At 40.7% G+C, this 13434-nt stretch overlaps 1 protein-coding gene across 2 annotated transcripts in view; it reads left to right on the forward strand.

The window, feature by feature from the left end:
• GRK3 (G protein-coupled receptor kinase 3) overlaps positions 1–13434 on the forward strand; it is a 415982-nt gene that overhangs the window by 292336 nt on the left and 110212 nt on the right. For both annotated transcript variants that reach the window (XM_077461358.1, XM_077461359.1), the window contains exons 6-8: positions 7711–7772; positions 11106–11157; positions 12984–13075. In XM_077461358.1, the coding sequence (XP_077317484.1) occupies positions 7711–7772; positions 11106–11157; positions 12984–13075 (206 nt within the window). The remainder of the gene's footprint in view (positions 1–7710; positions 7773–11105; positions 11158–12983; positions 13076–13434) is intronic.

Raw genomic sequence — 13434 nt, forward strand, 5'->3', positions numbered from 1 at the left:
CACTTTCCAAGCAAAGCAATATATTATATATAAAAATGCCCCTCCTGAGTCTTGCTGTTACCTATGGTTCTTCACTGTGTATTACTCAGTATTTCCTGTCTGTGATGATGATCCCCTAGGCCCAGGGCAGCCCTGGCAGGCAGCAGCGTATCACTGACTCTGACTCAGCCACTTGAGTGGGTGGGGCTGGCACCGCGCCACCCGGATCTACACAACACAAGCAGGCTGGCAGCGAATGACTGGAGCGAAGCGGCCAAGGTGAGCATCGCCTTGGATAATTGGTCCGGGGCCGAGATGAGGTGGGATGTCAGAGTCTCAGAGACACAGAGAGCAGCCAGGGGACTCAGAAAAAAATCTGCAGCATGGCGGAGGATCCTGCTGGCTGCTGCAACACATTGCCGATTCTGGGGGGGGGGGGGGGGCGCACTTGACCCACCTTGCTCCCTCCTGCAGATGCCCATGGCTACAGTATTTGTAGCTGATGACTGCTCACAGTAAGTACAGTGGGGAAAATAATTATTTTATCCCCCTGCAGATTTTGTACGTTTGCCCACTTACAAAGAATTAAAAGGTCTATAATTGTTATCATACCTGTACTTTAAATGATAGAGACAGAATATCGACAATATACAGTGGGGAAAAATATTTAAATAAATATTATTTGATCCCCTGCAGAGCTTGTAAGTTTGCCCACTTACAAAGAAATTAAGTGTCTGTAATTGTTATCATAGGTGTATTTTAAAAAACACATGATACAAATGTTTCAAATTGCAGTTACATAGTTACATAGTAGGTGAGGTTAAAAAAAGACACAAGTCCATCAAGTCCAACCTACAGTAAATATTTTATAAGCTCTTTTCAGGTGACAACACTAAAGAAATGACACTTTGCTACAATGTAAAGTAGTGAGTGTACAGCTTGTATAACAGTGTACATTTGCTGTCACCTCACAATAACTCAACACACAGCCATTAATGTCTAAACTGCTGGCAACGAAAGTGAGTACATCCCTAAGTGAAAATTTCCAAATTGGGCCCAATTAGCTATTTTCCCTCCCTGTTGTCTTGTGACTCATTAGTGTTACAAGGTCTCAGGTGTGAATGGGGAGCAGGTGTGTTAAATTTGGTGTTATCGCTCTGACTCTCTCTCTCTCTCACTGATGGTCTAGGTTAAAAGAAGATTGCCAAGACCCTGAAACTGAGCTGCAGCACGGTGGCCAAGACCATACAGCTGTTTAACAGGACAGGTTCCATTCAGAACAGGCCTCGCCATAGTCGACCAAAGAAGTTGAGTGCACATGCTCAGCGTCATATCCAGAGGTTATCTTTAGGAAATAGACGTATGAGCATTGCTGCAGAGGTTGAAGGGGTGGGGGGGTCAGCCTGTCAGTGCTCAGACCATATGCCACACACTGCAACTGGTCTGCATGGCTGCCATCCCAGAAGGAAGCCTCTTCTAAAAGATGATGCACAAGAAAGTCTGCAAACAGTTTGCTGAAGACAAGCAGACTAAGGACATGGATTACTGGAACCATGTCCTGTGGTCTGAGGAGACCAAGATAAACGTATTTGGTTCAGATGGTGTCACGCATGTGTAGCAGCAACCAGGAGAGGAGTACAAAGGCAAATGTGTCTTGCCTACAGTCAAGCATGGTGGTGGAAGTGTCATGGTCTGGGGCTGTATGAGTGTTGCCGGCACTGGGGAGCTAGAGTTCATTGAGGGAACCATGAATGCCAACATGTACTGTGACATACTGAAGCAGAGCATTATCCCCTCTCTTCAGAGACTGGGCCGCAGGACAGTATTTCAACATGATAACGACCCTAAACACACCTCCAAGATGGCCACTGCCTTGCTTAAGAAGCTAAGGGTAAAGGTGATGGACTGGCCAGGCCTGTCTTCAGACTTAAACCCTATTGAGCATCTGTGGGGCATACTCAAAGTGGAAGGTGGAGGAGTGAAAGATCTCTATCATCTACCAGCTCCGTGATGTCGTCATGGAGGAGTGGAAGATGTCTCCAGTGGCAACCTGTGAAGCTATGGTGAACTCCATGCCCAAGAGGATTAAAGCACTGCTGGAAAATAATGGTGGCCACACAAAATATTGACAGTTTAGGCCCAATTGGGGCATTTGCACTTAGGGGTGTACTCACTTTTGTTGCCGGCGAGTTATTTTGAGGGGACAGCATATTCACACTGTTTTACAAGCTGTGCCCTCACTACTTTACATTGTAGCAAAGTGTAATTTCTTCAGTGTTGTCACATGAAAAGATATAATAAAATATTTACAAAAATGTGAGGGGTGTACTCACTTTTGTGAGATACTGTATGTTTGTGATAATATGTCACTGTTGCATTGTATATCCCTGTATGTTGAGGTTGTTCAGGTGCTTATCGAATAGTTTTTTGAGACTATCGATGCTCCCCGCTGGGACCACCGCCTGTGGAAGGGAATTTCACATCCTTGCCGCTCTTACAGTAAAGAACCCTCTACGTAGTTTAAGTTTAAACCTCTTTTCTTCTAATTTTAATGAGTGACCACGTGTCTCGTTAAACTCCCTTTGGCTAAAAAGTTTTATCCCTATTGCAAGGTCACCAGTAAGGTATTTATAAATTGAAATCATATCCCCTCTCAAGTGTCTCTTCTCCAGAGAGAATGAGTTCAGTGCTTGCAATCTCAACTCATAAGTAATATCCTCCAGACCCTTTATTAGCTTAGTTGCCCTTCTTTTTACTCACTCCATTTCCAGTACATCCTTCCTGAGGACTGGTGCTGAGAACTGGACAGCATACTCTTGGTTCGGCCGGACCAGAGTCTTGTAGAGCGGGAGAATTATCTCTTTATCCCTGGAGTTGATCCCCTTTTTAATGCATGCCAATATTCATTGCATGCCATTGCTGAGCCTATCATCTTCTTGTACCCCCCCCCCCCCCCCCCCCAGGTCCTTCTCCATACTAGATTCCCCCAGAGATTCTCCCCCCAGTGTACATATTTTTGCAACCCAGTTCAATGAGTAAAATAAGTATTTGATCCCCTACCAACCAACAATAATTCTGACTCCCACAGACTGGCTACAGTATGTGCTCATGTGGTACACAGATCAGTCCTTTCAATTTAAGAAGGTGCTCCTAACAACAATTGGTTATGTGTATAAAAGACACCTGTCCACAGAATCACTTTCTTCCATTCAAACCTCACCATCATGGGCAAGACCAAGGAGCTGTCAAAGGACATCAGGGATAAGATTGTAGACCTGCACAAGGTTGGAATGGGCTACAAGACCATCGACAAGAAGCTTGGTGAGAAGGGCACAACTGTTGGTGCGATTATTCACAAATGTAAGAAATACAAAATAACCATCAATCGCCCTCAGTCTTGGTCGGTTGATATTATGTCACTATCATTTAAAATATACCTATGATAACAATTACTGTATAGACACTTAATTTCTTTATAAGTGGGCAAACTTACAAAATCTGCAGGGGATCAAATAATATTTATTGAAATATTTTTCCCCACTGTATATTGTGTGCAGGCACAGTCACCTACCTGTACCCCGGCTCTTTCTTCCAGGTACAGTGCGCATGCGTGCATCCCCTGCTGACCCATGATGTGTTCAACCACAGTTTGGCAGTTGATTTCAGATAATGATTTTGGCTAAAGTCAGCTGATTGACTGTGTCCAATCACACACAGAGTTCTGTGTTTACAAAAACACAGAACTCTGTGTACAGGGAACAGCGATCCTGCTGTTTTAGGGGGGAAAAAAAACACTAGATAGTAAAGTAAAAGCAACACATATTGCACGTTGTGAGACACACAGTTAACCACTTGATTGCCACTAGATGTTAACCCATTCCCAACCAGTGTCGTTAATACAGCGTTGGTGTACAGTATTATCACTGATTAGTGTATCGGTGTCAGTGATCCTCTCAGATAGTGTCCTTTAGCACCAGATTGGTCGCCACCCGATCACAGTCCCACTATAAGTCGCTGATCACTGCCATTACAGTATAGTGTCTACATCTGCGTAAATTCCAATATATAGTATATTCCATAGTTTGTAGACGCTATAACTTTCACACAAAACAATTAATATACATTTATTGAGGCATTTTGTCCTAAAGTTTTTTTTATTTTTATTATTGGATAGGTTTCATAACAAAGTATAAAATAAATATATTTTTTTTATGTAATAAAAAAACCAATGGTGGTCAAATACGACCAAGAGGAAGCTTTATTTGTATATATATATATTTGTTTATAAAAAAAAAAAAAGATAAAAATGTAGTTTGCGTTCAGTGTTACATGACTGTGCAATTTCCAGTTAAAGTAGCGCAGTGTCGAATAGCAATAAATGATCTGGTCATGAAGGGGGTAAAGCTTTCTCGAGGTCAAGTGGTTAATGGAAGGCAAAGAACCACTTTAACCACGTAACAACCGCCCATAGCCGATTAATGGCTTCAGGGCGGTTGTTTAACTCTGAGAGGCCGTTAATTAACGGCCCCCCAGAATTCTGCTCTCGCGCGCCCCCTGGGGCGCGCACACGAGAGCATCCGTGACCGCTGGGTCCAGTGGACCCGGCGCATCACGGATCACGGTAAACGGCCGCTCTTCGCGGCCGTTTACCACATAATCGCACCGTCAAATGATGGAGTGATCACTTGTAAACAAACCGGTGTCATGTTATGACGCCGGTTCCTCCCTCCCCCTCTCTGTACTGATCGGTACAGTGGAGGGGGAAGAGATCGGTGTCAGCAGCGCTGTGGGCTGCATCTGCAGTGCCCACATCGCTGCTCACCATATTTAACCCCTCCATACCCTGGCAATACTCTGTAATACCAGCTAATACTCTGCAATACCCACCAATACTCTGCAATACCCCCCAATACTCTGCAATACCCTACCCACCAATACTCTGCAATACCCGCCAATACTCTGCAATACCCGCCAATACTCTGCAATACCCCACCAATACTCTGCAATACCCTGCCATAAATTTCCATATCCAGCCATACTTGGAGATACCCTGCAATACCCAGCCATACTTGGAGATACCCAGCCATACTCGGTGATACCCTGCAATACCCAGCCATAGACGACCCCCTCACCGCCCTCCGGTGCTTCTACCAACTCACCAATACGATCAAAGCCAGAATCTTTTTATTTATTTTTTACATTTTTATTTTAGGCTTCCCAGCCTAGAGGTGAGATGTTGGGTCTTATTGACCCCCAGATCTCACTGTAAAGAGGACCTGTCATCCCATATTCCTATTACAAGGAATGTTTACATTCCTTGTAATAGGAATAAAAGTGATCAAAAATTTATTTTTGGGGAAAAAAATGTCAAACTAAAATAAATAAAGTAAAATGAACAATAAAAAAAATTGAAAGCGCTCCTGTCCCCATGTGCTCGCATGCAGAAGTAAACGCATACGTAAGCCCCGCCCACATATGAAAACGGTGTTCAAACCACACATGTGAGGTATCGCCGTGAACGTTAGAGCGAGAGCAATAATTCTAGCCCTAGACCTCCTCTGTAACGCAAACATGTAACCAGTAAAAAAAATTTAAAGCATCGCCTATGGGGATTTTTAAGTAGCGACGTTTGGCGCCATTCCACGGGCATGTGTAATTTTGAAGAGTGACATGTTTGATATTTATTTACTCAGCATAACTTCATCTTTCACTTTATGCAAAAATTGGGGTAACTTTACTGTAATTTTTTTTTTAAGCACAAAACTGTTTTTTCCCCCAAAAAAAGCGTTAGAAAAATTGCTGCGCAAATACCGTGTGAGATAAAAATTTTCAACGACCACCATTGTATTCTCTAGGGTCTTTGCTAAAAAAAAAATATATATATATATATATATATATATATATATATATATAATGTTTTGGGATTCTATGTATTTTTCTAGCAAATAAATGATGATTTTTACATGTAGGAGAGAAATGTCAGAATTGTCCTGGGTGCTCCAGAACGCCTGATGGCGCTCCCTGCATTTTGGGCCTCTGTATGTGGCCACACTGTGTAAATCTCACACATGTGGTATCGCCGTACTCGGGAGTAATAGCAGAATGTGTTTTGGGGTGTAATTTGTGGTATGCATATGCTGTGTGTGAGAAATAACCTGATAATATGACAATTTTGTGGAAAAAAAAAAGGAAACAAAATCTTGATTTTGCAAAGAATTGTGGGAAAAATGACAACTTCAAAAAACTCATCATGCCTCTTACTAAATACCTTGGAATGTCTTCTTTCCAAAAAGGGGTAATTTGGGGGGTATTTGTAATTTTATGGCATGTTAGGGTCTCAAGAATTGAAATAGGCCGTCAGTGCTTCAGGTGTGATCAATTTTCAGATATTGGCACCATAGCTTGTGGACTCTATAACTTTCACAAAGACCAAATAATATCCACCAATTTGTACTTATTTTTACCAAAGATATGTAGTGGTATAAATTTTGGCCAAAATTTATGAATAAAAATTACTAATCTGCTAAATTTTATAACAGAAACGAAGAAAAATTCATTTTTTTACAGAATTTTCGGTCTTTTTTCTTTTATAGCACAAAAAATAAAAAAACGAGAGGTGATTAAATACCACCAAAAGAAAGCTCTATTTGTGTGAAAAAAGGACAAAAATTTCATATGGGTACAGTGTTGCATGACTGAGTAATTGTCATTCAAAATGTGAGAGCACCAAAATCTGAAAATTGGTCTGGTTATTAAGGGTGTTTAAGTGCCCAGTGGTCAAGTGGTTAATGCAGAGAATGCATTAAGGTTAAAAAAACAAAAAAACTTCTGCCTCTACAGCCACTTTACTAATTTCTAGGAAGGTTTCCATTACAAGATAATCATATTTTACTTTGCAGCAATCCACTGACTTTAGTATCTGCTTATGCTATCAATTCAGCTCTATAAAGTGAAATTATTTTGTCTGTGTTTTATGGGTAGCTGAATTTTGTGCCTAGTGTGCCTGGTGCCACTTATCATCTTGTCCTTTCACACTGATTTCATTTTTACAAATAAATTAAGCTACTGTCTGCAGACTGAGCACTATGAAAAGATGACCTTGCAGTTTTGATTCTCTAATATGAACACACAGACTATTGAAGAGATGGCTGGAGTTTTTATACATAGTTCCTATAAGTCGAAAAATAAAGGATGGGCATTCAGGAAGATTATGATCAAGAAGGATAATTTTAAATGTACCGTACTCTGTTTCTGATCAATTCTTTTGTTCTAGAGCACATCATTAAAACCAGTGAAATGTCTTAATGAGGTGATACAAAGAAAAGAATGGTGTAGATGTGAGATGTATCCACAGTAGTGTTTTGAGGATAAATAAAGCATTGTGAGCACCCCTGGAAGTGGCCATTGTTCCCTTTTTCTGTGCCACTTTTGTCGGTCAGCATTTTCTGCATATAAACTTGCAAAAAACACGCATGAAGATAAAAAAATATATATATTGTTTACTGATACTATGATTGCATGTTCTAACTGCATGTGATTATTAGGATACAACAGTTTTTGCGATTGCAGTCCTTTGACTGTGCTATATGTAATCACATATTATCTACTGTTATATTAACTTCATATTGTCCTCTTACTGCAGTTTTCTTGTGTCTTTTTGCTGCAATTATGTTTTCTTGTATTTATTGCTTTATGAAAGTACTCACACATGCCTTTGTTTTGTCCTTGCAGCCATATATCGAAGAAATTTGTGATAGCCTTCGAGGAAAGATATTTCAGAAATATATAGAAAGGTAGGAGCAAGATCGTTCTGTACAAAAGTTTGTGAATAAAGTTTGATTACCCGGTCTCACAGAATAGTTGATCCACATCTGGTTTTGTGGGTTGGGGTTGCAATTTGTGGATACTTTTAAGTGGAATTTATTGGCAGGGATTAAAAAACAAAACAAAAAAACCATTCCAAGCATATTGAAGCCAGAATAAAACAAATGATATATGGAATGGAAATATCATCTAAGGACATTTTCACACTAGCGGACTGATCAGGTTCCACCTGTCAGTTTTTCAGACAGACCCGAATGGACCCTCCAGTCTTCTTTATGGAGAGACGGGTGTCAACGGACACGTGTCCGTTGACACTCGTCGACATCCTATACGTTAAAAACAGACAGATGGGGATCCGTAACTCATCCGTCTGGTGGAGCAGATAGGATGGCAGTTGGGTTGTAAATGGACAGATGGTCTGTTTACATCCAACCGCCTATAGAGGAGAGTGGGCTGTGTATGTGTCCATTCTGCATAAACAGAGTGGACACAGACCAACCATCTGCCTGTTTAGCTGGGATCAGCAGTCAGATTCCCTGCTGAGCAGGCAAACTCCAAAGGAGCCTGCCCTGTGTGTAAGGAAACTAAAGCACTTTTTAGTCCAATCCAAGCATTTTGTCCTATGAGAATATTTTGTTTCTGTAATTACATTTGCACACAGTACTGATGTATAAATATCAGATATTCCTGACAGTTCCTGTGCAAAAACATGAGGATGGGCTGTACAGTATGTTTGTGTATTTGTGCGCTTGCGCGTTTTGTCAAGGTAAGTAATGTTTAAGATCCAGCTATTTTTTTTTATTTTTTTTTTAAATGTCCTTCTGGAGTTTAAAAAAAAAGGGGAGGGGGAGGGCTGCAATACTCACCTTTGATCTTTGGTCTCTTACAGTACCTGTTCTCTGTCAGAAGATGTACTCGGTTTTGCAGGTTGAATGATGCCCAGTCTCACTCAACCTGTAAGACTGAGGGCAGACTGAGGGCAGAAGTCATAATGGCATTCTGTACTCTTGAGTATTGATGCAGAAGGCAGTGCTGATGTCATTGCCACTCACTGGCTCACTGAAGACTACCCACTAACAGGAGAAGGCCAAAGAGGACTTCACATCACGTGACCAGCCAGAAAACATCAGAACCACAATGAAGAATATTTAAACCTGAAGATGCCCATGAATATGAGACAGTTGTAAAAAAAAAAAAAATCTAGTGATAAAAAAAATATCAAATTTGTTTAGAGTTTGGTAAAAGGCACATGTGAGATGCGGTAAATCTGTAGAAACTTGGATAAGGGCAAGTCTGAAAATCTATACTGGGAGGTCCCCACGGTACTGTACAGCCTCTATTTCAGAATGTTCCAAATGAGGGAGAGATGCATATAAAGATTTTGAAAGAGAGATTGTGCATTCCTGAGCTTTTGGCACCCCAAGGATCACTAATAGCTGTATAACAGTAGTAACAGTAGTATAAAAGTATATTACATAAAAATACACAAATATCTTGAAGAGGTTGTGGTGGGGTGTTTGCTCAGAATATGTGAATATGTCCCAATTATTAGGTTTATTGTGGATTACTGCAAGCAGTTATTTAGCACTTAAGATAAATATAAGTAAAATTATACTTTGTTGGCTAGAAATAAATACAGCAAAGGGTTTTTTTTTTTTTTTTTTTTTTTTACCTTTTTTTTTTTTTTTTTTTGGTAATGTATGTTTTCAGAACATACATCCAAATGAAAACCAGAGTGGCTAAGTACAATCTGGTAACAGACTCCGAAAAAGGCATTTCTAAAAATAAAAAGTAAATTGTATAATAATAGAAATGTGAAATAACCCCCTCAAACCTGCAATCTGTAAAATAGCATTCACCAATGTGATAATAAATGTTCTTCCTGATGAAAGGAAACAGTTGTCACATTGCGTAGTTTCTCGAATGGACCCCACCGGTGATCGGAAATCATGTTATCACTATGTCAGCTCAGTGTTTATATGCAGACTAGAGGTTTCATTGACAAAAATAATAAGCCTTCAGCCTGCAAATAAACATGCCACCTTCAGGCTGAAGTTTACATCTGCAGTGCCATCTATTAAAAGTGGAATTAAAGAGGAAGTAAAGCCTTCCTCTTTCATTGTACCTACAGGTAGGCCTTACCTGTAGGTACTGTAAATATCTCGTGAACTTGCACAGTTTAAGAGATATTTACTATATGCGCTGCGCCGATGTCATCGGCACATGGTTACTGATGGAACGGCCCGCTCCTGCCATGTCTTCAGGACCCGTGCCATGACCCGTGGCACCTGCACGCATGTACGGGAGTGACGTCATCACGGCTCCGGCCAATCACAGCTAATTTTGCAAATTATGGCAAATTATTATCCAATGCTGTGCTGTCAGCGCTACAGCTTGTCTCAGGCACTTCTGTCTTCTCCTGGTCTAATTTAAACTGAAAGTTTTATTGGGCTTTAAACATAATAATACATCAGTGCTAGATGGTGTATATATCTGTATGAGCACTTTAAAAAGGAGCTTTAGTCGAGTTCCATAAAATTAAGTCAGTAGCTACAAAAACTTGTCCAGGGATCCAGCGCTGTCCTCAACTGGGCTGGTTCTTTGTTGGGTCTCCAGTGCCAGCATGTTAACTGTGGGAAGCCGGCTGTGACTCCTAGTGGCTTCACAGCCAGATTCCCACTAAGCGTGCATGAGCCACGTGTGCACCCTGTGAATAGTCCCGTAGTCTCCTGGAACCTGAGATATGTCCCAAAAGGTGGCAAACGTCCGCTTGAATTACCTAGGTGATCTGAGCAGAAGTGAGAACGGGTACCTGTTGAAACTAGTCACCTGCCCCCCCCCCCCCCCCCCCCCCCAAAAAAAAGAAATATATATATTACAAATATGGTAGAGGAGGGAGCAGAGGAGAAAGAGCGGACTTCTCCTTTTGGGCGAAGTTCCACTTTAATGTGTTCTGTAGCCTGGTTTGCTGAAGCACTGTTCTGTTCCTTATTGAAGATGTTTGTATGCGTCACTTGATGCTTGCTGCCGATGAGGTACAAATTCAAAGTTAGCATTTTTACTTCATTCCAGTAAAAACAAGACAAAGAAAACCAAGCTCTTATGTGGTCATGATTCACAGCCATGAGATTTCCTGAATGTTAATAAAATCATTGCTTGTGATTTCAATCACAGATAATTTATGGCTGTATGTAGCCATGTGCCCTCTAACTGTCCTCAGTCATTTTTGCATTGTAAATAAGTGGAAAGAAACAGGCAGCTCCTTGTGTTAACTATATATTGTCTTTTTTTTTCTTTAACAGCGACAGGTTTACAAGGTTTTGCCAGTGGAAAAATGTTGAATTAAACATCCACGTAAGTAGATTTGATTCAATTATTGCTGTTTATGCCGAACTAGCTTTCTGCATCATTTTTTTTTTTGTAAATAGGTCCTCTGTTAAATAAAAAAAATGCTTTTTTCTATCATTTGAGTGATACAGCCAGGTTCATTAGATGAGTGGGAGGAGGACACTAGGTATAATAAAAACAAACTAGGGGGCTTAACCACCCCGTGGCTTAAAGTGGAAGAAAAAGTTAAAATGACCATGGTTTAACTTGTCGCCTCCTGCATGTTTATATTCATGTGCATCCTGTTTTGTAAAATATTTCTCTGAAAATACTTTTTTTTTTTAACCTTCTTCAGAGCAGTCACTTGATCACACAGCTCCGGGTTCTCTGTATCTATGAGCGGCTGCTATGACTGGTGGAAGCGAGCGTGCGAAGTCACGGCTCTGTGCAATTCAGGTCCATTGTCAAGCCAGTCATTGATACAGCGAAGTTAGAGCTCTGTGATCATATGACTGTTCTGAAGAATTATAACAGGTACAGTATTTACACTGTGACTTCCTACAAGCTATATGAAGCATGTATAGGAGCAGCTTTAAATCTTGGTGACTTTTCTTCTAATTTAAGTCCAACCACTTGCTGGAGAGCTTAGTATTTCCTAGCGTTGAAGAAGAGGGGACAGCTCTTCGTAAACTCTTTAATGCAAGTCTTTTTTATGACCGTTTTATGCATTTTGTTCCTCATTTTCCTTTCTCTGTTGATGATTTTCAGTCAAAAGCTAGGTGAATAATAGACTGGGTATCCTAGATTCTTCTAGTTTTCCACATTCCAGCCATCAATCGCATGCAGGCAACTGATAATTCTAAATCATAGTAGATTTGACAGCCCTGCTTACAACATAGCTGTACATGCCTGCTTGCACTGGGGATTGCATAAGACTTGTGTTCTTTGACTGCTTCTCACAGTGCTTCCACCAGGTGCAGAGCTCTGAACCCCTCTTTGACGACTACTGTTGCTCTCTGGAGCAGTGACCAAGTGGCTGACTATATGGCAGTAAACTGCAGTAAGCTTGATGGTAGTCCACCACCTCGAGTACCGCTGGTCCAGTGGATTGGCCGCTTTGTACACCTCTCCTGCCTCTCTGCCTGGTAGCACACAGATTATTTGGCAGCGTCCCTGTTAGTCTTTTAATTACTTATAGCAGAATGTCCACTGTCTTTTTTACAAAGAGGTAAGAAGTCTTGGACACTACCAAGAGGACAGGTCTTTCCACTGTATAAGCCAGTTGCTACCCTAAACTGGCACTCACGATGAATCTGTCTGTGGCCCCTTCTCATTGATGCCAGACCTGTCTGACTGAGCACCTTCAATTAGGGTCTCCATCAGTTTTTCTTTCAGGACTGCCTTCACCCTCTTTGACCCTCAAATCCTTCAATTTGTCTTTGTAGGGTTTTGTTAGTGGATGGTGATAGCAGTGCCACGGCCAGGAAAGAAGCTACCCCAGGAAAAACAGAAAAAACAATTGATGATATACAATGCCTTTAAAAGCAACTAGCATCCTTCAGTTGCCAGTGGGCTCCTACAAGTGTAGTGAATCTGGCTGCGTCGCTCAATGAATTTGGAGAATTTATTTTTACAGAGATTAAAAAAATCTATTGAATCTATAAAAAAAATTAAAAGAAATTGAATAACACAGTAGTCACAATTGTATTAGGGAATTATAAAAGGTTTGATATACTGCAGTTTAAAAGTAGTTCTCTATAAGAATGCAGGCCTGCATATGCATGTGGCTGTGTTTTATCATTCTCAGACATTTTGCTTTTATTAATTTGATTACTTTTTCTTCTAAATTACAGTTGACCATGAATGATTTTAGTGTTCATCGAATTATTGGACGAGGTGGATTCGGTGAAGTTTATGGGTGTCGGAAAGCAGACACTGGTAAAATGTAAGTCTTAAGATGCCAATGTACATACCTTCCTTTCTCTACACTTTTAACTTTTTTCAGCCTGTGACTGTGAACTAATTCTTAAAAATCATATAAGCACCTGATGGAGTGTTTTAAAATCATTTCTAAATGGGTTGTTTCATCCCTATAATTCTGTAGCTACTCCCAGCAATGAGAAACCTTGCAGCTTGGATATACCTTTAGAGACCTCAGTGCTGTACACTAGGGTCATGCAAAATACATCATCATTTAAAAAACTGTCCAAGCATTTGAAAGAGGGCATTAAACCATGTGTAGGTGTGAGAGTTGGGGTTGTGCAGAAAGTTAGGATTTGAGGAATCCCTGCCCTTAAGCTGAAT

This window comes from Lithobates pipiens, unplaced genomic scaffold (assembly GCF_037356315.1).
Source record: "Lithobates pipiens isolate NorthernLeopardFrog02 unplaced genomic scaffold, aLitPip1_a1.2 Scaffold_3, whole genome shotgun sequence".
Classification (NCBI taxonomy): Eukaryota; Metazoa; Chordata; class Amphibia; order Anura; family Ranidae; genus Lithobates; species Lithobates pipiens.